Source organism: Rhinopithecus roxellana, chromosome 1 (assembly GCF_007565055.1).
Source record: "Rhinopithecus roxellana isolate Shanxi Qingling chromosome 1, ASM756505v1, whole genome shotgun sequence".
NCBI lineage: Eukaryota > Metazoa > Chordata > Mammalia > Primates > Cercopithecidae > Rhinopithecus > Rhinopithecus roxellana.
Genome location: NC_044549.1, coordinates 21,389,378 through 21,415,432, shown reverse-complemented (window position 1 = coordinate 21,415,432; position 26,055 = coordinate 21,389,378). Strand labels below are relative to the sequence as shown.

At 35.5% G+C, this 26,055-nt stretch overlaps 1 protein-coding gene across 21 annotated transcripts in view; it reads left to right on the top strand.

The window, feature by feature from the left end:
- ABI3BP (ABI family member 3 binding protein) overlaps window positions 1–26,055 on the top strand; it is a 260,542-nt gene that overhangs the window by 195,857 nt on the left and 38,630 nt on the right. For 13 of the 21 annotated variants that reach the window (XM_030940138.1, XM_030940157.1, XM_030940130.1 and 10 more), the window contains 12 exons: window positions 520–576; window positions 1,255–1,326; window positions 1,762–1,809; window positions 2,567–2,632; window positions 4,818–4,892; window positions 8,161–8,235; window positions 16,944–17,003; window positions 17,549–17,596; window positions 18,367–18,447; window positions 20,852–20,929; window positions 24,155–24,217; window positions 25,881–25,955. In XM_030940138.1, the coding sequence (XP_030795998.1) occupies window positions 520–576; window positions 1,255–1,326; window positions 1,762–1,809; window positions 2,567–2,632; window positions 4,818–4,892; window positions 8,161–8,235; window positions 16,944–17,003; window positions 17,549–17,596; window positions 18,367–18,447; window positions 20,852–20,929; window positions 24,155–24,217; window positions 25,881–25,955 (798 nt within the window). The remainder of the gene's footprint in view (window positions 1–519; window positions 577–1,254; window positions 1,327–1,761; window positions 1,810–2,566; window positions 2,633–4,817; window positions 4,893–8,160; window positions 8,236–16,943; window positions 17,004–17,548; window positions 17,597–18,366; window positions 18,448–20,851; window positions 20,930–24,154; window positions 24,218–25,880; window positions 25,956–26,055) is intronic. The other 8 variants (XM_030940184.1, XM_030940187.1, XM_030940191.1 and 5 more) reach the window with 5 other exon arrangements.

Below are 26,055 nucleotides of genomic sequence, written 5' to 3'. Positions count from 1 at the left end.
ATACAAAAATTAGCTGGGCATGGTGGTGCACGCCTGTAGTCCCAGCTACTTAGGAGGCTGAGGTGGGAAGACCATTGAGCCCAGGAGGTCAAGACTGCAGTGAGCCATGTTCATGACACCCTGCTCCATCTGGTTGATAAAGCCAGACTCGGTCTGGGGAAAAAAATGGATGCAAATTTTAAAAATCAGTATGAGCAATGTTGTTGCTACTTCCTGACATTTATTTTAAAACACTGGATCCCCATATTTTTCTAGTATAGGACTGTAATTTATTTCCATCTCTTCTGAGTATCTTTTAATTAGATAAATGACATTTTGGTACTCATGTTGAATGTACAAAGTAGGTTGCTAATGGTAACCTACAGTAGTTATAATGTTGTGAATTCAGTTCAGTTTTGAGAGCTTCCCTTAGTGTTAATAATGTTATCCTAACATTGAACACTTATAGGATGCAAAGCACTTTTGTAAATGCTTACAACCTATCCTTTATCAATTGTACCATTTTCTGTTTTTTACTAGTTTCTGATGTTCTGGAATCGGTTACGTTTAGTACTGAGTCACCAAAGGAGACTATAGGTAAAAATGTTCCCCAATGGCAAGTCAAGCATATGTGCTTTTCCATCTCATTGCAAAGTCATCTCTGGACGTCCTCATGCTTTGTGACATTTCATAGCCACCTGCTCCTCACAGCTTGTCTGTGTTCATCCAATGGGTCTTGAATGTCATTGTATACAGCACATTGTGTTCACATCTGCTGTATTGCTATGCAAGTTTCATAATTTCCTTATTCTCACTCAAAGTGAACATTTTAACCTTTTCTGATTGCTCTTTCAATATGAATATGTACCTATATGCACAACCTATTTTTCACTTTCATATCACTTTTAGGATTCATCCCATGTTTTTGCTCTCCAAGTACTCATTCTACGTGTGTTTCTAACTGGAATTCTTATACAAAAAAAAAAAAAATGAAAGTGGAATTATCTGCTTTGTTCCAGGTAGCATTGCTGTTGAGTCTCCCGTACATTGTGTATGGGGTGTGCGTGTTTCCCACATAGCACACTGCCTTCATTTCCTGCTTTCATTCTGCCCTCCTAAATTGTGGTCATCTTCATAATCTACCTAAATGTTAATTATTCTCAAGAGTGTATCTGCTTAAGATAGCTCAATTCTTTTTCAAATTAAATGCAGGGTTCTATTACAGCATGCTTTGGGCTGCCCACCACTAACCAGCCATTCCCGTTTCTTCCCTAGCACCAGCCAAAACAGACTATGTATATCCCACTGCCAAAGCACCACTCTGGCCAGAGGAGCCAAAGACTGAAGGTAGCAAAGGTTTTAATGCTTGGATTTATTTTTTCTACACATTTTAAATTAACATCAGTTACATCCATGGAATATGACATTGATTCACAATTAAACAGATTTGAAGAGCTATAGCTTCCAACATTCTTGAATTCTTAAGGTGATAATTGACTCTCTCTGAATACAGAAATAAATTCCTGTTTCTCTGCTGAAGTCTAAAGGTTGAGGTATAATAACATTGTAAACCCAGTTAATGACAATGAAAACATAAATATTAATTGGTGAATTAGTATTATAGAATAGGATTTTTCTCCTAATTCTTTTTTCCTGTCTAAATCCATTGTCCTGTCTCTAAAATTATGACGTAAATTCTTAATAAAATTTGATATTCAAAAAATACTTCACTATAGCTTAATATCTTAGTTTCTAAAATGTTTCTCCTTTGTTTTGGTACAGTTGTGGAATCTGTTACATATGTGTCTGAACCACCTGAGACCACACTAGGTAATAACCTCAGTAGCCCAACCCTGTGTGCTTTCTGTCCTCATTGCCACCATCGCCTGAGAACCTCCGGGTCTATCTCATTGTGAATTCATGTTACACCATCACTTTTCACCATGGCAGTTGCTTTTCTTTCAAGGTGCTCCTATCCGTAACCATTGTCCAAAAATGTCTTTCCTCCCATTCAGTTGTATAACAAGACTTTGCTTTTTTTCTCTTCAAAAGTCAGCAGAACTGTTGAACCTAAAAATTTTTTTTTCCTAACACTGTACATCCTGCCAGCTTGGCATTGTGTCGAATGTTTCAGATAATGCTTTTTTGGTGTGATGATCCATTTATACTTTCTGACCTAGCAACATACTTTCCATTAACACTCATCCCATCACATTTATTTACATATGTGGTTTTCTTCTCCATTCTTTAAGTGAAATTCAGTGCTGCTTAAATGACTCATACTATAATATTTTTTAAATTCTTTTTCCTTTCATGATTCCTATTGAATATATCTTTCTGGCATTGTTGAGGAAGTAGAGTTCTAATGTGAAATGAGAATTTTAGAAGTACTTTGTAAGCTGCATCTGCAACCTTTTTTTTTTTTTTTAAACTAAATGCATTATGAAGGAGTAGGAATGCTGTTTTGCTGCAGACTTGCAATTTTCTTTATTTTAAAAAATATATTTGTTACCATCCTGCCTGTTATCTGTACTTAAGGTCTGTCGAGTGCTATAGTAACCCGCGTACTTTCCTTCAATTACCATAGAAACGTCGCCTCTGCCTTCTCAATCTATAACCCTACCCAGCCCAGATGAGCCTCAGACTGAACCCGGTAAATACGTTATTTTGTATGTCATATATGAGGTGAGTGTTTACAGAATGTCAGCATGGTCACCTCAAGACATCAGAGGCCCTGACTTTATCATTCTGCCCACAGACTTTGATGGGTAATCCTATCTATCTGATGTCCCGCTGTCATTGATAATTACTCAAACCGCAGTGTTGTTCTTTAGGACATGGTTGAAAAATAACTCTCAGTTACTCTGCAAGTGTTTAATTCAGGGAATAGGAATGCTTCTGGGAAGAACATTTATATTCTGTTCTATTTTAAAATATATATATTCTAATTTTAATTCCAATTCATCTCAACTAGTTTTACAAGTTCTGTGATCATGTAAAAAGTATTTTAAGCTTTCTGATTTGATTTTGACTTTAAAAGAAACCTCCAGAAACAGGTCTGACTGCAATCCACATGAAAGGGGGTGTACTGGCCGGTCACCTTGTAGTTATTCAGATACCTTACTTCTTTCCACTCCTTTCTGCAGTGCTTTGGCCATTTCATTGCACACAAATAAGAAAAAACAAAATCAAAACAATTACTTTGGCTTATCACAAAGCTTTACATAGTAGTGGAGTTTGAAATGAATGAAAAATAATCAACATGCCTCCTATTTTAAAAAATCCTCTCAATAGCTATAGGTTTCAATGTAATAGAAGGTTATAAATAGAAAGTTGTAAATAGAAGGTTATAAGTGAGCCCAAACTTCTGTTTTGATTGTCATTAAACTATTTTTATATTACTCTGTTTCAAAGGGAGATGCGGATTTTAAGTTTACTCATTGTCTGCTGAATATCCTACTAGATGTTGCCTATAAACCCTACAGTTTTTTAACAAAAAAGAAAACCTACATTGACTAAAATAATGAAATCTAACAGTTATACCTAACTTTTCCAAATTTTGTTCTTAATAACTATAATAATATTATTGGAATGTCTCATTGTAAATACTGCTATTAGTGATTCTTATCTCATTCTGTATCGTTTTTCATGGAATTGCTTCATGGCATGCCTAACCTTCAGATGGTCTTTCTTATCCTCTGGGGAAAGGAAGTGGCATATCAGTTAGAACCTTAGCAAGTAGGGTAGTTGAGAATCAGAAAATCACGAACTGTGAGAAACTCTAGAATGACAGAATTTTAAGATTGGAAGAGTTCTTAAAAATTGTGTAACTTTTGGTGAAGAACCTGAGACCGTAGATCCAGTGATTAGCAAAGGGAGCTCTAAACCCCCAGGTTCCAGGCTTCTAAACCAGATCATCTCCAACATTTATCAGTATTCATCTCTCTACAGGCAAGAAGATTCCACTGAAACCATTGTATACCTTGTATTTTTTCATTTAGTATCAGGAAGAAGATTCTGCAGACTCCTTCAGAAACTTCTGGTGTCAAATAACTCTTACTTTCAGCAAGTTTTTCTTAAGGTGTCTGAAACTACATGACATTGACCATGTTTCTTACCTTTCTTTATCTCAAACACATTTTAGTTCAACCAGATGAGGTGTTTCCACAAGCTGCAACCTTGCATCTGATAATTCCTTTCCTTCAGCAGGATAGATTTTTCATTTTTTTGGTGAAGAAAAAATTGGTTTTTACACTGATTGTCCTAGAATTTCTTTAGGATTTGCTCAGCAAAGGAATAACTCTCCATAGAAAATATCCTTGGTGTTCAATTTCTCTTCCCTCTTTTCCCCTATATAACTAATAAAACTGTGTTTTGTTTAGTAACATTAATTTTCCATTGGCACTTGCTATTAAAATACATTATATATTTGGACTATAACATGTTAACTTTGTTTTTTATTTAGAAAACATGTATTTGCATTTAAAATAGTACAACTAAATATTCTGATAAAATTATATGAACTTACAATAAGGATGAATTCTTGTTATTATGAATTTATTTTCAAGCTATTTAAAAGGTATTTGATGTCAATATTTCTGAAATCCCAAGTTTCATTTTGCCAGCTGAACATCTTAGATATCTTTTAATGTGACTTTTTGTTTTGTTTTCTGTTACATAAAACAGTTGCCTTCCTATACTTTACAGACCTTTAGGAGCCTTAATCGTTGGGTATTTAGGTCTTCAGCCATTCAGTAAACATCTCTGAGCTTCTAGAGGTTTAGGTACTGTCGTTCTTGAAGGGCTCAAGATTTCCGAACCTATATCCTTTTTTTTAGCTCCCAAGCAGACACCACGTGCTCCTCCTAAGCCAAAAACATCGCCACGCCCAAGAATTCCACAAACACAACCAGGTAAAGATATATTTTACATTTTAGCTTGAAAAGTTTGAGGTTAGTGGGCTTATTCTAGCAAATTGTTCATTAATAGTTATGACAGCAGATTGAGTCTTTAACATTTGCAAAGCAAGTCTTCCTCTGTAACCTAATAAATATTTAAATTTCTTTTTGGACTTACTAAAAAAGTACATCATAGGAAAAGCTTATGCCACAAAGCTTCCCTTAATGTTGTGTTATTGAAGATGAGGTGGACATGAATGGCATTGCTTAGAAAGAGTAGCCTACCTACTTCCTTCTCCTTCCCCAACCTGAGACTACACTCCTATCCCTTCCACTATTCCTGAATGTGCTTCCTTCTGTCAATCATCTCTAATTTGACATTTTCCTCAATACATGGCCTGACTACAACAAATGTCTGAGGTGTACCCACCCAGGATACCGGGAAAGGAACCTTTGCTACCACTGATCTGGTCTGGGGAAAGGAAAACGTTTAGCACCATCACATTGTGCTTGATCCAGGTAGTGATTCTGGATTCCCACCACAAATATTTTATTCATACCTCAGAATCTCTGCCATTAGGTACTGTCATTCTTGTTTTTCTACAGAGGAAAAGAAAAACCCTGTAGTTTTAGGTGTGGTCTCTAATATCAATTAAGGGAAATTTTACCTATCATTAAATTTTTTCTATGATTTTAAATCTGCCTTATTTAGCATAATTTTAAATATGTTCTAATTTCTAAAACTTAGTAATGTAAATAATTTATTCTGATAACAAATATATGAAGGTACCAAGGCAGCATTCCCCCAAAATATGAAATTTTAAATGATACATTTGAAACATTAACTTACTAAAAGTCTGAGAAAATAATGATTAGTGAATAATAATGAATATGAATAAAAACATCAAAGTTTTAAGAATATACCAAATTATTAAAGTATATTAAATTTGTTATAATAGGAAACTAAAATCTAACTTTAAAAATAACAGACAAAATTATTTGAGAAGAAGCTCTCAGCTTTGGATCTGAATATAAAGCATAGAACAAAAGTAGAAAACAAATAGGAAGAAGAAAGCATGAACACTTGAATGTTGAACTATAAAAGATGAAAAATAAATACTAAAAATTAAAACACTCAGGCATGAATCATGGTCAGTACAAAATTTTTAAAGTAAAGGAGATATGAAGTAATAGGACAAAATTATTTGCAATTTTATCTTTTTGAGATGTACTTTGTACCTTTTATTAAAATTCAATTTAGTAAATCAGGAGCTTGCTCTAATTTTCCATTATTATACTATGTTCTAAGTTTCAAATTCATTTCATTTTGACTTAGACTTTTAGCCAACCTTTCTTGACAAGACAGGCTCTTCAGAGATTCACGTGCTCAGTGAGTTCCACTCTCTAACTCTGAAACCATGGAGTGGCTGCCAGACTGTAGTGAGAGAGCCTTCTGATGTCCCGATTGAAGCAACTTCCAGTCCATCAGCATCTCTTGTGGAAAGTAGCTGCAAACCAGATACTTCTGGCTTTGTCAGTGCTACTTAATGTAAGGGAACAATTTGGAAAACTGGTCATGAAAAACAAAATGCATTCTACTTATCCTTTTTCAAAGTGGGTAGAATTGAGACCTCCTTATCCCACAAGAATGTAACTCGTGTAATAGGTTCCAGCAATATCCTGGATTTTGATATTTTTTCAAGGAGGTGTGTATATGTACACGTATATATCACAAAACATTTTAAAGACAAATAGTCAAATTCTAATACTTCTTCCCTTACCCTTGGCTAGTTCCTGCAAATTTCAAAAAGTCATGTGGACAGGAGAGTGTCCTATTTATATGCATGATACCAATACAAACTATTGTTGTTGGGCTATAATATCATCTATCAAAAGTATTTACAACTTAAAGTGCAACAGATTTTGTTTACCACCTTTCACATAATAAGATTCTGTAATTTGGGCATGTCACCTTTATTGTTAGTGTTACTGAAAGTGTGTTTATAAATTGGCAACGTTTAAATCTATATTTGGTATTCAAAGGCAAAATGAGATCTAAAATCTAAAAAAAAGCATAAGGAATATTTGATAAGTCAATAAAGTTTGATTTCTTAGATCCCAGTGTTTACAGGTAATAGCAACATTATTGTTAATTGGATGCCTAGAATTTCTTATAACCATCAAAATTATGGGTATTCCTAGATTTTGCATGGGCAAACAATGTGAAAATCAGAATATACTCAGATTCTTCAAAACCAAATTTGTAAAGCTCCTTGAGAAGTGGAAAAAAATTATAATAGTGTAATTTTCACATCATTTTGACATTTCACATTGGATTCTTACAACCATATCTCGAGTTAGGGCGGGTTTATTGTTTCACTTTAAAAAATGAGAAGCAAGTGAAAATCTGACCTGCAGAACTGGGATATAGAGAGCCCAGGTGTTTAGGCCTATTGATAATGTTTGATCCTCAGCATGTGGTTCAAGTCCTGACTCTGGTACTTAATAACCATAGCCTCAAGCAGATGCTGTCACACACCCGAAGCTCTGTTTCCTCAGCTTTAAAGTGTAGCTAATAATTCCTTCCTCCTAACATTATGGTGAGACTCAAAGGGTGTAAACCTTATAAAAGCACTTTTGAAATTGTAGAATACACTATAATTGTTAGACTTATTTTCCTGGTGTCTATTATATTAGTACTTTATTATTCCCAAGGAACAGTTGTGGAAATCTAATTTTAGTTGTCAACAAATTCATTTGAAGGTTTCTCTGGGGCCAGAGAAATGCAGGGCGGGTAAGATGTGAACCAACCCATTCCATTGCATTGTCTGCTTACCACTCTGCTGTTGTCTGAGAGGACTTCAAGCATATCCATGCTCCATAGGATTCCACCCTGACCTCACCATCTTTACCTACTTTGTCTTTAAGGAAAGACATAAAAATGGGTTTAAGGAGAAGTCAAGCAAACATATCCAGTAAAGAAAAGCTCTCTTACATGCATTTAGTTGCCGTCTCCTCTGAAATAGATTTCTAAAAAGTCGTCCTTACTCTGATGCTTTGTAATTTGAAATTTTGCAGTTTCTCAGATTTCACTCTTCTGTAATTAAATGGAATTCTAACTAAGCTATTTGTAGAGCTTAAGGACTGGTCTTCTGTCTGACTCCCGTATGGGTAATACTTTGTTTTGTCAGTGTTCAGGCTACACCTTGGCATGCCTTATGTGTTAAGCATGACTGAAAGGTGCTGAAACCAAATGACTTACAATATGAGTTCTCTCTTTCAGTTCCTAAGGGGCCCCAGCGTGTTACTGCAAAACCAAAAACATCACCGAGTCCAGAAGTGTCATACACCACACCTGGTAAATGCTTTATTTCACGTTTAAGCCAAACGCGTTCAACTGCCCCACTCTGCTTCAGTGAAACATGAGACTTGATAGAAGTGAGGTCAATATTTCACTTATTTTTAAATCCCATGTTGTATCATATGTGGTATAATTTCAGGAGTTTCATAAGAGTGTCCACTTGTTCATCTAGTAAAGCTGTGATCGCAGTCAAAAGGCAGAGAATTATGCCAAGGTTAGAATGTCTTTCCTAGAACTAAAGTTCTCTTATTCCCTGACTTACAAAAAAATGCTGCCAATTCTAGCTACGCTATGCTCAAATATTTCACTAAACACAAAGATAAAGACTTTTGCTCTTCCCTACAAATGATAAATTAGTGTTTTTACAAATAGAGGCAGTGATGTTTAGTCATTTACTTGGATACGTAAATTGTACTATGTCCACGTTGAGTTTTTTCCCTGTCACATTCTATTTTACAAATTTATGGAGACATCGCTTGGGTTAAGAAATTTCTTTCGCACACACACAATGGTTTCTTTAGTTACAAATCTGTTTTTTGCCAATCATCTGAGAAAGTCTTTTGTTCACATATGGGGAAGGTAATCTCATGTTTGTGGAGTATCCAGGGTGGGGATTCCAAGGGCCCAGACATTTCATGGATATTACCACCACTATTTACATGAAGTCTTCAAGTGGCCTCAGGAAGCCACTGGTAACCGAACAACTTTCTCTAAAAAGCCAAGCTCATTTTTAACTCGAGAATCTGGGAAATACTGTGAGTTTTTTCTCTTTCTTTTTAAAGGTACAATTATTATAAATTCTTAAATACTCCTAAAAGCATATAGAACATTCCTAGAGCCAAAAAACTTCTAAGCTATAGTATAAAATGATAGCATTTTGGAAGCAAGCCTGAATTCACTTGCTATAATGTTTTCCAGATTGTATAACCAAAGGCTATTATTGCTGCTATGGTATAGACAATTTGGTGGTGGTGGTAGCAAGCTAGAGAGAATCTCCTTTGCCCTGAAGTCTAGAATGTAAATTTGTACCACCAAACACAATAGCCAATATTATAAACAGGAAGTAAGAAAAAAACCTCATCTCACTTGTCAAAGATCAGCTTATTTTCAATTGTGGAAATGAATGTAATGGAAATTAATTTGTTATAGATAACAGTAGATTTGAGTGACTTTATTTACTTTTCAGTATAAAAAATAATACTATTGATATAATCTCATTATACCAATATATTGAATAGTTAAGTTTTTTCCTCTTTTAATATTTAACATTTGCCCTACTGGGCATGAGTTGGCCATTACTGAAGCCAGGTGGTGAGTACCTAAGAATTCATTCTACTATTTTTCTACTTTCATATACCTTTGGAATTTACTATCATAAAATTATTTTTAAGGTATTTATTTTAAAATCTTCTCTGTTAGCTAGTCCTTCTCTTCAACCACATTCTTCAAATGTTCTCCCACAGCTAAGTTATAAAGAGCAGACCACTTTTAGCAGAAAAAAAAAAAAAAAAAAACTTGCCTTAATTCTACCAATACCTTGTTTTTCATAGAAACTCTAACCTGTGATCTTGATCCCTGTAACAACACAAATAGTTAACAACTATCCCTATTTATACTTTTTATCTGGAGTTTGAATGAGCAGAGTAGAGCACTGCCTCCTGGAGAACTAGGGCCTGCTTTAGTGGTCTTCTGTCACCCCTCCAGCTCCACATGTTCAGAGTTAAGGTTCTGTCCCTAAACCTGATGTTGGCCCTGCCATATGATCAGGCTTCTTCTCCCTTGCCCCAGGGGTTTGGCACCCCCAGGAGTAATCATAAGGCAACTCGTACTACATTTCAGTTTTCTCAGAAGTGTTCAAACACATTGGATTCTGATGTGTTCAAACAGTTTTTAGATTTTATCTAGGCTCAAATTCATACCCTAATGAACCCAATACTTTGTTTACCAGGTCCTGTGGGTTATACTTCAAAAAAACAGGGTAAATGACATGTGTATTTTAATACGTATTAGTATCCTGGAGAAATAAACTTCTTCTGTAAAAGTCTAAAAATTTAAAATGTAGTGCTGAGGTCAGGACAGCGTTATGTTTTGTTGTGACATTTATCTCAAAATTTATTCTGAGAGAGAGCAGAAGTAACAAACTTGGATTTCTTGACCTTATCAAAGAGGAAGTCAGTCTCAGATTCATTGTACAGCACTTCCATTCTGCAGATTCCTAGGCATAACACCAGCTTCATCCAGTGAGGCCTTTAGAAAAACCCTTCCAGCCATTCCGTTGAATTATCTACAACGTTTAATGAGGAATCTTGACAAATTGAGCCCACACTCGCTGCCCACACCAAAATGAAAGTGACTTTTCTCCACATCTACCTTGGAAGAATGATTTAGAATTCAGAGCAAATAACTCCCTCAGTAGAAAATAGGTGCCAAGGCCGGGCGCGGTGGCTCAAGCCTGTAATCCCAGCACTTTGGGAGGCCGAGACGGGCGGATCACAAGGTCAGGAGATCGAGACCATCCTGGTGAACACAGTGAAACCCCGTCTCTACTAAAAATACAGAAAACTAGCCGGGCGAGGTGGCAGGCGCCTGTAGTCCCAGCTACTTGGGAGGCTGAGGCAGGAGAATGGCGGGAACCCAGGAGGCGGAGCTTGCAGTGAGCTGAGATCCGGCCACTGCACTCCAGCCTGGGTGACAGAGCAAGACTCCGCCTCAAAAAAAAAAAAAAAAAAAAAAAAAAGAAAATAGGTGCCATTTAACTTGGAGTCTAAACAGGAGGTTCCTGGCTCAACAGAGCTCTGTCTTCCTTATGAGTTCCTTTCTACACCAAGACCTGTCTTGGCTTTGTGGTCAACCTTCTGGCCCCCAGGCATTGGGATAGATTTTAGTCATCAAGAGCAAACCAGGAAGAAAACCTAGATTTCAGCAAGCTATCCAAATCCTCATGAATATTCTATGTGTCTCTTCCCTTTGGAAAATTATTTGTAGTCACACTCTTCAGGATTTCTGTAGTTTTATGTTTTCAGTTATACTGGTTTTAAGGGGAGTTTTTTGTGAACTAATTAAGAATAAGTGTTTAATTCTAAATATTTCTTTAAAATTGAGCCTTATTGTTTAAAATGATAGAGTTCATAAAGCAATCATTTGCTTGGATTACATACTTTAAAATATTGCCAGATTTATATTAGGGAGAAACCTGATTGGACATTCACCTAACAAATGTATGTTTTCTGATATAGTCTTAGAAGACAATACGTTTAGAATTGAGCAAGCCAAGATAACAATAGTTAACAATTATTTCCATTTATACTTTTTGTCATAATAGGAGCTGGGATGAGCAGGGTAGAGAACTGCCTCCTTAAGATCATACTGTTACCATTACTGTTCTACAGTATTTCATTATCATCCTCTAGACATTTTGCCATTTTTTCCTAAAGCTTCTTCTTTTTTCCCTTAAGGATGTACTATGTAAATTTATTCTTTGTTAAAATAGTTTTTTTTTTTTTTTTCAAATCAATTTTCCTAGAGGCAAGATGTCTTTCTTCTCAAATATGAGAATTCAAATCAGGAGTTAATCAGCAATTTGCTTATTTGCCTGATGATATATTAAACATCAATATGCTTTCCCCTCAAATTTTAGTGACTCAGTGCCTTTCTCTTTGCCTCAAAATCTCCATAAGCTTGTATATGTCATTGATGTGATTAATAAATTATTTCTTTAGATCTTTCTTTCTTTCCTGTTTTTTGTTTGTTTGTTGTTTGTTTGTTTGTTTGTTTGTTTGTTTTTAGACAGGATATCACTCTGTTGCCCAGGCTGGAGTGCAGTGATGCAATCATAGCTCACTGCAGCCTCGATCTCCTGTGCTCAAGTGATCCTCCTGCCTCAGCCTCCCAAGTAGCTGGGACCACAGGTGTAAGGCACCACGCCTGGCCTAGATTTTTTAATACTGTTTTACAATTCCCTGGAAAAGAATTAGAGACTTTTGGGAGAGTTCAATTTCAGTCTTTAAAATGTTGCTTAGCAAAGTACAATGCTGGTTCATGGGAATTGCCCATCTTTTCCATATTTGTTCTTTAAAAAAAAATGCACTAATGCATGTTCAATTCAACAAATATTGATTGCCACTTATCTGCCTGGTTCCATGCTTAGGGATTAAAAGAATTAGATATGATCTCTACCACCCAACACAGTACAGTGGAGAAAACAGGAATAATATCAATAACTATAAAACAAGCCAAATCTCAGTAATTAATGGATTAGTGATATAAACAAAAAATGAAATAAGAAAAGTAATACATTCTAAATGTATGAATTAGAGAAGGTATTATCAAGAAAATGAACTTTAAGATAGATTTTAATAGATAAGTAGCTATTGATGATTTTTGAGAAAGCAAAGATTCAGAGGTATAAAAAGTGCTCCAGGCTGGGCACAATGGCTCATGCCTGTAATCCCAACACTTTCAGAGGCCGAGGCGGGTGGATCACGAGGTCAGGAGATCAAGACCATCTTGGCTAACACGGTGAAACCCCGTCTCTACTAAAAAAAAAATACAAAAAAAATTAGCCGGGCATGGTGGCAGATGCCTGTAGTAGTCCCAGCTACTCGGGAGGCTGAGGCAGGAGAATGGCGTGAACCAGAGAGACAGAGCTTGCAGTGAGCCGAGTTCACACCACTGCACTCCAGCCCAGGCGACAGAGCGAGACTCCATGCTCCATATAGCTGAGAAACAGCATGATTCGGAATGACTACATTGCTAGCCATATGATGAGATTATTGAGAGATGAAAACAATGTAAATTGGATTCACATGTTTGAGGGCTTTTAGGTTATGCTAAGCACTTCAAAAAATTTTTCTTTAGATAATTAGGAGATATTAAAATTGTGTTTCTTTTTGTAATCTTGGGAGTGATATAATTACATCTGTATTTTAGAAAGATGGCTGTGATTTTTTCAAATGGAATATTAACTGGCAAAAAAAAAAAAAAAAAAAAAAAAAAGCCAGAAATCACTTAGTAGGTTTGCAACAATCCAGAAATTGAACTTATTGTGGTAGAAAGGAAACTAAGGGAATAATGCTGAAATGCCTTTGTATATGGAACTACGAAGACCTAGAGAATGACTGAATGCTGTTATGGAGAGAAGGGTGGCAATGCTGTTCCTAGACTGGGCAAGTAGTAGATAATAATGTCATTAACTGAGACAGGGAACAGAGAGAGTAATAAAGATGGGTGTGTACCTGCTAGGCTTGCAAGGGGCCAGTAGGACTTTGAGTGGGAAGACGCTAACTGATGGTTGAAAATGTTTTCTGGACTTCTAAACAGAAGTCAGGATTTGGGGCACAGATTTAGGAGCCGCTTGTTTACATCTAGATAGTTCTTAAATCTTGGAAAACATAATAGAGGAGAAAATATAGATGGAGAAAATAAGCCAGAAATCAAATATTTAGGCAGCATAGTTATATTTAAGGAGTAGGCAGAGGAAAAAGAGCCTCCAGATGTCAAAAAAGATAAGAGAAAAGCAGGAAAGGAGCTGGGAGATGAGGCAGGAAAAGGCCTAAGAAAGGAAGTTTGGCAATGGCATTGCAGTGGCAATGAGAAGGAGAGGGATCAGAAGAGGCTGCCAGCTTGACCGTGCATGTCCAGAATCCCACTCTCTGAAACCTTTGGGCTGCATGCTTCAGAATTAGCAGTTTCCAGATTTTAGAAACTTACGTGAGTACATATACCATTGATTAGAAACATTAATGTGTATTCAGTGAGCAGTATGAATAGTCTTACCAAGCAGAAGAACTAAAACCTATAAACAGCCCTTCGATCAGTATAAGTTATGTTTTGCCATTGAATAAATTAAGAGAAAACTCAACTTTCAGAGTTTCTGGACTTAAGAATATGATTAAGGCTATTGTTGCAGGAAATGAGTGGAGGCTGGACCACAGTGGATGAAGAAGATATATCTAAAAGATGAGGAAGCAGAGGCAGATAGTTTTTTTATTAAAGGAATGAGAGCAAGAGGGAGGGATTGTTTGAAGGAGAAGCCATGTCAAGGGAATTTTTTTTTTTTTTTTTGGATATTAGGGCATTCGAGCTGTTTTGTAGGTAGAGAGCAAGTAACTCATGGAGAAATGAAAACATGGACAAATAGAAATATAACAGAAATAATGGAAAGTAAAAGGCCTCAAATGAGATGGAAGGGAGGGTGGTCCAAGAGCACAGGGAAAGCCAGCAGGTGGCCTCCTACGGGGCTTCCTCTCAGACTGGACCTAATGGTACAAGGTTAGAATAAAGGAATAAAGAGTATAGATTAAAGGAATAGAATAGGGTATGGAGTCTATACAGGTTACTTTTCTAAGAGAATCAGTCTCTTGGTAGCCTATTGCCAGGGTAAACCTTATCGCAGACTTCATATTCTAACTTTGTCAAGAGGAAACACATTAATTATTTTCTAACTCTATCAAAACATTCATGCACGTTCATTTACATTTGTCTATGATAGACATTGTGCATTCCTACTTGTCTTACGTTAGTTGGACTTTGGAGTGGCACGCTTTATGGAACAAAGACAGATTGGTTAGTAGTATAAATGGAGTTGGTTAATATAATTAAATCTAAAATTATAATAACAGTAAATATTCTTATAAAGAAATCAAAACTGCTTTCTCAGAAAATTGTCATCATTATTTTCATTGATGAGTTTCTCCCAGCATGAAAGATGTAGGTTTTAGGGATCGTGCTTTTGTTCAATTTAATATACAGAGGGAATGCCACATAGGAAAAACAGAAAAAACAACTTGAATTTCTTGGAGCTGTAGTTGACCAAGTAGGAGAATGATTCATATTACTTTCCTGTAAATATTTCTATTTCTTTCCTTTCCACTGATTTCACCTGCTTAGGAAGTCTGCTATGGCAGTTTATTAAATCATCACTTCATGGTTAAAAAGAAAAGTGCCAATTTTAGCAGCTGGAATCCACATTACCCCAGCCTAAATTCCTCAGTAAACTAGAGCAGCAGTGAATAATGTATTTACAGTATGGTGGATTTATTAGTACCACATCTCTTCTCAGCTTCTCCTTTCCTTAATCCCAGCTCCTTTTTGGTTGGTGGAGTACTGTAACTAACTCGGGTATTTATAAACTGAAGGCTGCTTTGAATGTTCATGGCCTTCACAGAGCTGAATCAAAGTGCCTTCTTCAGCCTCAAGATAAACATTTTGTTTCATTTACAGCTGGAAATTTCTTATATTTTACTATTTAAATCCCCCAAAAAACTACACGCAAAGGCAAAATGTTCACTATTGTGGTGGGCTTTCTCTACCTTATCAACCACTAATCTTTTTAAAGTTTCCTTTTCTCTTTAAGAAAGCAATCCATATTTTCAAATTCCCTTGGATGTTATCTTTTAGCTCGTAGAAGTTCTGAATCAAGTTTCTGTTCAGTGCACCAGTTTTCACAACTGTAATTTCACTAATACCTAGCAGCGTAGTCTAAGAACAGATGTGGCATGCAAGTTAAACATGATTCCCAAAAACAATAAAAAGAGATTGTTCATTTTATATAACCTATTTCTCCACTAATGGTAAAGTGGTGCTTGGCCACCTCATAATAATAAAATAAAATTTTAAAAAGAAGTTTTCTTCATCTTTCTTCTAAGGCAGAGTTCTAGCCTGAATCATAATTTTTTTCCAGCATTATATAAGATGCAAGGAAATTACACTGCCTGACAAAAAGGTACTGGTATGTATGAAAGGCTTAGCGTGGTAGGAAAACCTTTCATTGAGAGATTAGGTCTAGGTAGGGCCTCTTTGTGGGGAAACTGAGTTGAAGTACTTTACACTATTTGTGGAATGAGATTTTGTTGTAGAAATCTGGTACAAACAAATAGGCAAATCCCCCTAATATTTTCCCCACTGAGAAATATGGTACCAAGTTTCCAATCTAGTGTTTAATTTTGCTAAAACATTACAAAATATACTGGATTTCAGGGACTGCATATACCAGTAGGCCTATTGTTCAGCTGACATTTTTGTCTTTTGTTTTCATATGCTATGTCAAGCATGCTTGACACCTAATATACTAGAAGCCACATCACTAAAGAAGACAAAAATGGCAACAGCTATCATTTACTAAGTAATAAGTACTATCATTAACTTTACATGTGGTGTCTTCTAATGACTAGCTGATTCCTTTTGCCTCATTTTCTGCCCCCAGGAACTGTAAGTGCCATTTAGAATAAGACTGTGTTATCTCCTTACATATTCAAGCTTTTTCCATTTCTTATTGTTTCCCTCGATTTGTAGCCATTTTGATACTTTAAGATATATATTTGTTGTTGTTGTTAGTGGACTTTACGCATGAATATCAAACAGCAGCTAACTACTTTGTGCAAAACCTGACTTTCTATTTGGAAAACCACTTGAGGGAGCTCTACGTCATTGTTGAATTATGTTAGCTATCTCCTCCTCTTCCTCAAGGAAGACTTCAAAATGAACTGTGACTGACTTCATTTCTGTTTCACTGCCACCAGAACCTTCCCTGCATGGTAACATTTTTCCATTTTGAAGAAAACAAGCATCTTCTCAACTTTGGTCATTAACCATTGTAAAAATACTTTTGCTTCATTCATGCTTTCTGGGATTTTTCTATCTGGGGGTTAAGCTCACTCCAGTTGGGACATTTAGAATACACAGTGTTTATAATCTTTTTCTTTCAGCTCCAAAAGATGTGCTCCTTCCTCATAAACCAGACACTGAGGTCTCTCAGAGTGAACCTGGTAAATTAATTATTTCATCCTTCTGGCTAAGAAGTGTATTTTTCAAAAACAAAATTCTTGAAGTAAATATATTTTTAAAGGTTGTGATATGGAAGAAATTCAAAGAAAAATATGGATATAAAATGCATATTTCTTTTGGGTACATTGAATCATCTGGGTTGAATTATTTTTCCTTGGTTAAATGAGGGAATAATACATAGGCTCATTGAGTAGATCATGCTAAAACTATCATACCATTGTTAACTAAGCCAACTCTTATATCCTTTCAAAATGTAAATGTAGCTACATTACAACTATGGGTATACTTTTAAGTAAAAAAAAGTGGATGCCTACTCAAAATTTTCCCCAAAGTGAGAACTTCAAAGTTTTAGTTAAACTAAGTTATCTGATTAGCATCTAATGTGCAGAATTTTCTCTTATTTATTATAATTCTTAGAGAACATTTAAATTATTAAATCAATGCATCTAAAAAATATAGAAACTATTTTGACTTTACCAGGTAGTAATTCTCATAAATATGTTCCTTTGGTTTGCTTTTGGCATAGTTCTGCAACCTGTTACCTTTAGATTTGAGCCACCAAAGACAACAATAGGTAATGGTTTTCCCATATCAACCAACTCTGTTTTCTTTGCTACCGTCAAGATTGCAGGCCTTTCTCAAATGATCCTGTTGAAACATCATTTCTTCTCAATTCATTTCATCATTTCATTCTCATTATTATTACTCTTTCCAAAATAGAAAAGCCATTATTTCACTGTCGTAATGGGTTTGCTTTGAAGACTACCTCAAGACATTACTGAATCCATCTTCATTTACTTCATTTATCTCCATGTTTCCATACGAGTCCACTGTGTTTACTAATGGTGCCCGTTTAACAATTTCCATTGGTTTATTGGTTCTCAGCTGTAATGTAACATACTAGCATGTGGTAAGTTTGAAAGATACTGAAAGTAATTATCAATATTGGCCAAAATAGTAAAAATTGCCAGTGATTTGTTAAACTGAGCTCAAGCAGACTCAAGGAGATGATACCAACAATGATATTCTCACACATTTTGTAATCCTGTATGCTCTCTTGAATGGAGGAGACAAGGACTGTGTCTAACCCACACCCCATCTCAACCAGCCATTCTGATGGATTGGTTCAAGAATAGAATGTCATGTACTGTGTGTCCTGGTGGAAAAACAGTTGAGAACCATTATTCTAATATTCCACAGTCATTTTTCCAAAAGTTGTGTGCACATTTAACTTTCTTCTTTCCTTTTTCTATTTCAAATGAAGGAATTTCATGTAATACCAATCTGGTCTGGTGCTGGCTTTGAATCTAAAAATTTACAACCGTGGTCCTTTTCTTTTTGCAGCTCCTCTAGAGACACGAGGCATCCCTTTTATACCCATGATTTCCCCAAGTCCTAGTCAAGAGGAACTACAGACCATTCTGGGTAAATTTCGTTTTAATATTTGTTCAAGGAGGGCTTGCCTTTTAGGAATTTCCCTTCGAGTAGCCATAATACATTATGTTCATAGCTTGTTTCTAAATAATAGGTTATTTAAAAATTCATTTCACTCAACACTTTTACATTGACACTGTATTTGGCCTAATATGTATGCTGATTTTCAATATAAAATGTTGTAATACATCTAAGATGTGTTAAATTGGCTCTGGTGATTGTGATTTAGAATACTTAAAAATTTTAAGTATTCTAAAAAGAAAAATGTTCCTAAGTCAATGCTGTTCTTTTCTGTTGCTTTTTCTGTATTTTAAACTGCATTTGGGAAGAAAAATTAGTTATCTAGTATTTATTAAGCCTTTACTCGGTGCAGTTAAGTGATGCAGTTCTAAGAAGAAACTTTTAAAGAGGTGTCCTTACCCTAGAGAGCTCACGCTCTAATATGAAGACAGGACTTAGTTCCAATACTGCAGCCTCTGTGCCACTCAACACATTACATGCCTTTCTAAAATTTAAGCCATGTAACTCTGTGAGATAAGTTCTATTACTTGCTCCATTTTACAGATTAGAAAATTGAGGCATAGAGAGTTTAAAAATTCTTCACACGAGAAAATACACTAATATTTATACATATCTCCCCTATTATTCTTCTATCCCTCAACCCCAGTATTATTATAGGCTTCACCCCTTGTAAATATAGTTTAACTAAAACATTAGATTGTGAATCTAAACATAGAAGCTCACCACTTCTTATTTACCAAGAAAGCTTGCAAGGACTGCTAACCCATGCCCCCGTACTTAACAAAACGGCTATCTCAACTTTTAAAGGATAACAGTTATCCATTGGTCTTAGGAACCAATGTTCCTAAGCTGGTGTCAGAGCCAGGATTAGAATCTACACACTCAGCCACCAGAGTGCCTAGGATTAACCTCAGTGTTACATTAATTACAATGAGTGCGATAGAGAAAAGAGCAACATGTTGAACAAACAACCTGGAGAAATAAGGAAAGGCCTCTCAGATTAGGGTCATTTACACTGGGTCTTTAAGTTGGAATGAGAGTTGACCAGTCAAAGATGCAAATGGTTCTTTCAAGTTACAGATAGATGGGAAAGAGGCACAGGGCAAGGAGTGACAGTTAGACTAAACTGATAAGCAGGTAGTTGCCTGGAGAAACAAGGATGGGTAGGTTGGAAAGGTCCATTGGGATGAACTGAACATGCTTTCAAGGAGTTCAACACAAATGTGTTCACTGTGTGGAAACTCCAGTTTGCCTGCCCCTTGGTTGAAAATGAACCAAAAAGCTAGAGTTCCTGGCTTGTGTTTTTTGGCGTCTCTCTCCTGTCTACACTGCATCCCACATGGCTTTACTTAAATCCGAGGCCCTATTGACCTCCCTTCATTCCTTTTCTGATAATCCATCCTTTGTGGGTATCTACTGAAATAAAGTTACTGATCACATTTTAAAATAAAATCCTTTTGGAAGAAAAAATTAAAATTGAGTGAGCAAATATATTCTAATCAAATATTCATCTAGTCTAGCTTATTTCTGGAAAATCAATGTCGCCCATGATGGCAGAGTTAAAAGTAGTTTTCAAAAACCACTACTGAATATGCTAATTATTTAACTTCTACTCCCTGTTTTTCTAATGTGTCTTGGTTTATTCATGTCAGAACCATTACCTGTCAATTATCACAAGTATATTTCTTGAGCAGAATCAAGAGAATACAAAAGCAGGACAGAAAACAAAAAGATAGCAGTGTATCATTTATACCAAGTGTTTCCTTGGATCCAGTACAGGCAAAGTGAACAGTGTAATCTGCTGTGTCTGTATGATGTGTGATTTCAAGGTAACATGGGAATGGAAGTATTGCTGTATGTATTTTTTTTTTATTTTGTCAAGAGGGTTGTGTTGGTATGTCAAACATATACTCTGATTTTCACATGAGAAAAACAGAATATTTGTTTTATGTGATGTAAATATACATCTTTTCATATGATATATTTCCTTTCCAGCTCATCAAAGTAGCATGTGGGATTTATGGGCAGGGAAGAAACATGAAGGAGATAAATACATCGAGAGAACTAGGAGATTTTCATACATGAGCCATATCCAAGAATAGCCACAACTAGATTAATGAAACAATGATCCTGAGCTAAAAGCTTTTGGAAATCCTTATAACAATCATTAAAATAATAGCGTAAGACAGCAGATATCACAAATGAGAGTTATTAAAATGTACCACTAACTTTGAATTATTGTGATTACTGAGTGTATTTCTAAATGCAACTTATCCTTTTATTATTGTATGGGGCAGAAAAGAGTATGTGTTTTTTGGTCATATTCATAAGGGTAATTATTTAAAACAAGCCAATCTTATTTTGTTTTCTCCAGAAGAAACAGACAAATCCACCCAAGACCGTTTCACAACTAAGATTCCACGAACAACTGAACTGGCAAAGACAACTCAGGGTAATCCTCTCCCCCACCTCTGGAGAATAACTTTTCCTTATTTGCTTTTAATCAGGAAAGAAATTTTCTTTTCAGAATGTCATTTCTCATCACAGTGGATTACTTGATTTTTTTGTCATTTTATAGGTGAAAGAAATCAGCCAAATCTGAATACTTATATGAATATCAGTTGAACATAGGCAAGACAAGTTCTTTCATTGGCACTTACTTTTTTTAATGTATTGTTGACCACTTGATGCTTCTAACTAAGAGCGGAAGATCCCATTTTTTCCCCACATTTGACCTTCATTTGACTCATTTTCCATATCTGATAAGTAATAACTCTTATCTTCCTCTTCCTGCTCCCTCTCTAACTTCCTCCTGGTTTTCCTCCTTCTCTTCTCTCTTTTTCTCACTTTCTCCAATCTTCCCCCATTTGATGAAACACATTAATAAGAAAAAAAGCTATTAACAAGAAAAATCACTTTTCAAAATTATGACAATATTTAAACATCCAGAGAAGTGATTTCCTACTTTTTATTTCTTCTCTGTGATTTTCTGCTTTCGGGGAAGTGAACTCACCTACACAAAGCTCTATCTCATCTTCATGCACTCAGAAGTGTTTTCCCATTTATACTTTTCTATCCTACTATCCTACTTAGGTTATAACACTTGTGGACTTCTAATACTGTGGTGGTGGTGGTGGTGGTGGTGGTGTTTTTTAATGACCACTTTTGCCCATCTCTGCCTCTATCAGATGGTAGAAAGCCAAAAATAAGACCAAAAAGAGCAAACATTTAGGAAGTTAGAAGACAAATAAGTTTATGTTGCCCATTATGAGTTCTAATTTGAGGGGGAAAGTTGGTGAGAGAAGTTTAATAATAAGAGGAAATGATAATGAAAGAAATCTATTTTTAAAGTACATGTGTCACTGGGGCAACATTTACTCCAAGTAAACATGACTAAGACTATGGTAAAGAGCAGTTCCTTTAAATTATCTAAATCTTTTTTACTTGTTTGTATGGTTTAACTTTTTGTTATGTTTTAAACTTTTATTCAATTACTTCATTTAATTTTTATTTGCTGTTTATTTATAATTATACACAGAAGACTAAAGTATAATATGACAGCCCTCTCACATCTCTATCACCAGCCTCAACAATGAACAGATACTCCATTGTGATACATCTCTATTCCACCCTGATTTCTGTATGTTTATTATTTCATGTTTTTGCAAATCTCTTTAATTTCTGGCTTAAGGGAAGATAGCTGGATTCTCATAATCAATCTGTTTTTACCACAAAATACATAAATATTTACAACAAGCAGGATAAATACTCTCATTCCACACAGGTTGCGTTGCCAAATGAGAAAGATTTCAGCTTTTTAGAGATATAAGGATTTCAGAATGAGGATAAAAGATCACAGGCCTGTTCTTTCGTTGTTTTGCCTTTTCCTACTTTAAAGAGAATATCAATATTGTGTCAACATTACTAGTATATATGGAATTTTAATCAAATTCCTTCAAAATGCTGTATTAAATATGAATTTCACCAGTTATTGGGAGTATATCCATGATCTCATGTCATTATATAAATTGTCTTAACCTATTTATATATGTTGACTTTTTTCTTATATCCTTAGCTCTTTTTCTATGTTTAAAATGGAAACCCTGAGGCAGTTTTCTCAAGGCCATATGTTGTTTGGTGATGAGCTATATGAGTAACTTACAACCTAAACTGAAATTATATTTCAGCTCTTTTATTTAAAAAATTCTTTCTAGATTTAAATGAAGACTATGGAGAAAACTAAAACAAAACTAAAACAAAAATTCAGATGCCATGGCTTTGAAATCATGTAGTGCTGATTATTTCTGTGGTCTACTATCAATCTCTTTCCTGTCCAAAGCTTTAAAATTTACATATATTCTAAAATGAGACAAGGACTATGATTCTTACTTTTAAGCAGAAGCAACCTAACATTCAAAGGGATTTACATGGAAAGATGAAATAGGTTAAGAGGGAATCCCACCATCTCAAAATTGGAAGAAAAAAATTGCAGATAATCATCAGGCACTTTAGGGTCTGTGAGAATTAATTTTTATGGTTATTACACTTGGGAAGGCCCAAACTAAACCTATAGAGAATTTCAGTACATGTCTGCTGTTGTTGGCTTGAAGTATGGCAAAATTCTGCTCAACACAATCTTTACATTGGAAGTATATAAATGAGCTACATTATAACCTATTTCACAGGCACACTTTTTTAACTTAGTAGGCAAGGCTTGCTGATTTATGGCTATATAAATTATCCACTCGATATGTGAATAAAATCTTTAAAACGATGTAATCTACTTACATAGTTTACAGGAAAAAATTTTTCCAAAAACATTATCAAGAAAGCTGGTGGCAGGAGGCAGTATGTGATGGGGAAGTGGGGACAGAGGAGAGCAGCATGGAATAGATGAATTCCAGGATGAATGCTTACCTTGAAACCTTAGGATACATTAATGTTTCAGCAGGTTCTCACAAGTTTGCCTGCATACAGTGGTCACCCACTTATTCATTCATTCAGCAAGTCTTCATTAGGATGCCTTTCTGTGCAGGTCCTGGATAACTGGCCCAGGGATTATCTGAGTTTTTGTTCCTTGCTTGTCCTCTTTTGATAGGCAGGGCACCAGATGTCATTTTCTGTCATTTCTACAGCATTTTGGATGACACCGAGTGAATACTTACTCATTTCAGGTTCATGAGCAAAGGCCATTCGAAAGAGACCACATACTCCTACTCTTTCTTCTTTACCTACCTAAACATTCATTTCTCTTCTTACCTTTAAGATTGTTTGACTTCTTAGCAAAGTAATATTTCACAATGACTCTTCACTGAGAGATTAGATGGATGGATGGACAGATGAACAGACAGATGGATGGCTTATGGGTTTATCGTGCTAAGCAAACATCTGGTAAAACGAATGCTCTTGAAAAATAGGGACAAAATGATGACTAATCCTTAACACACCTTACAAATGAACTACCTCATTCTATGTGCATCTTTAATTTTCAGTCTTGTATATTTTCTTTCTTTTATTTTCCTTTAGCATGAAGTCTATAATGCGTAATGGGAATTTTCTGAACCTTCTTTGTACGTCCAGGCAAAGTGTATGAGTTGTTGGTCCCTAGGATGCTAAATCTCCATACAGGAGGCTTTGGTCTGTTGCTTATTAAATATAAAGTGTTCCTCTATTTCAGCGCCACACAGGTTTTATACTACTGTGAGACCCAGAACATCTGACAAGCCACACATCAGACCTGGTAAGTTGTTTCTCTGATGACTTAAATAATCAGCAGGCAGGGAAAGATAGGAAATGGATTGAAATAGCCAAATACACCAAAGGGGATCCTTACATTGCAATAAAAGACATACAGGGACTCTGATCTGTGTGGATAAGTGAAAAGATACTGATGAATCCATATATGTGACAAGACTTGACTAAGGATTTTAAGGGTAATCAGATGCAGAAATCACTATGAAATTTCATTGATTTAAAAGTATTTTTAAAATAGTGTTGGACGATTTTCCTGACAGTTATAGAGGTAGCATAGAGTTAGCTATGACATGATATTATTTAATACTTACTTTCAGATATTCTTTCTCTCTTAAGAAAAGATGGTCTCTTTTCAACATAGAAAAGCTCTTGTTCTAGGAGAACATTTTTACTTGATTCCTTCAGAGAATAAAAATATCACAAGTTCTAAACAGCAAAAATAAAGTTACAATTATATATTGGGAAATATGTTAAATTTACTAAATTCTCCAAAGGTCATAGGATTGCCCTCACAGGAGCTTGTTCAGAAAAAAAGTTAACTTGGAGGGGTTGATCTAGTTCATGTAAATCACTCTTATGCTGAGGCACAAGCTGGACCAAACACTGGTGTTTTGTTTTCTTTTTCTTTGTAATTCTAAGAAGTCTTAAAGTTCCAAATGATGAAACCTGCTTAGAATGAATATTCTAGGTGAATACATCTTTAGAACAATAATTTTATATTCTTTGGTTTATGTAGAGTCCATATACTTGTTTATAATTTTCCAACTTCTAAAGATAATTGGGCACAGAAATCTTTTATAGCTATGTGTATCTCCCTGTGACTTTGTGTGTCATGATAGGTGTTGAGAGCTTAATGTGAGACTGGTGATAGTAAACATTTCTAAAAAATAGACAGTAACAATCATGGCTAATAATGACCGAGCACTGGCCATGTGCCCTGTGAGGTACAGTTGAGGAAGCTGAGGCACAGAGAGGAACTAGAAAGTGGATCAAAGATGAGCAGTATGGCTTCTGAGCTTCTCACATAAGCACAATACACTTAGTGCTCTTCCTTAGAGTCTTCTAGATGGATTGTAAAATAGGTCACCTCTTGAGACTTTGGTAAGGCTATGACTTTCTCCTGAGCAGGAAAGAAAGGAAAATGGTTTCCTCAAGTTCTGTGCTTGACAATGGACTTTGTGAAAGGACTGGTATAATAAAACCTCTGTACCTAGGGATTCCCACAAAAGGATGTGGAAAGACTCCAACTTCTGAATAGAGACCTTGACAAATACACTTCAGATTTTGGTTTTTCATTAGACATATGTAGTCCTGATCTTTCTTCAGTTCCATTTTGGAATGTATCTGATACCTATAAATGAAACAAGATATTTCTCACTTCGGACTACAAATTCCCTTGCCAGTTACTTTTTCAAGTCAAGTACTGAAACCCAGTGATCACCTCAGAATACAAACTCAGGTCTCTATTTTCAAATTCAAGTCTATTATTTTTATACAAGAATGTGGTTTCTATATTCTGAATAATATTTTTGGTAAGTCATCCTTTTTATTGCCTAGTAAATGACTTTCAATTCTCTGAGAAATTTTGTTTTTCTTGGCTGCAAACTTTCAATAAGAAAATGAACTATTTATATCCCACTTTATTTTAGTTCTGAATAGGACAACTACAAGACCTACTAGGCCCAAACCCAGTGGGATGCCCAGTGGGAATGGAGTGGGAACAGGTAATAATCACAAATGTATTTCCTTTTTATCCTGTCAAAACTAAAAGTGTTATTTAATTTTCATGATTTTGTTGAATTCACATTTTAATTTCCTTTTTAC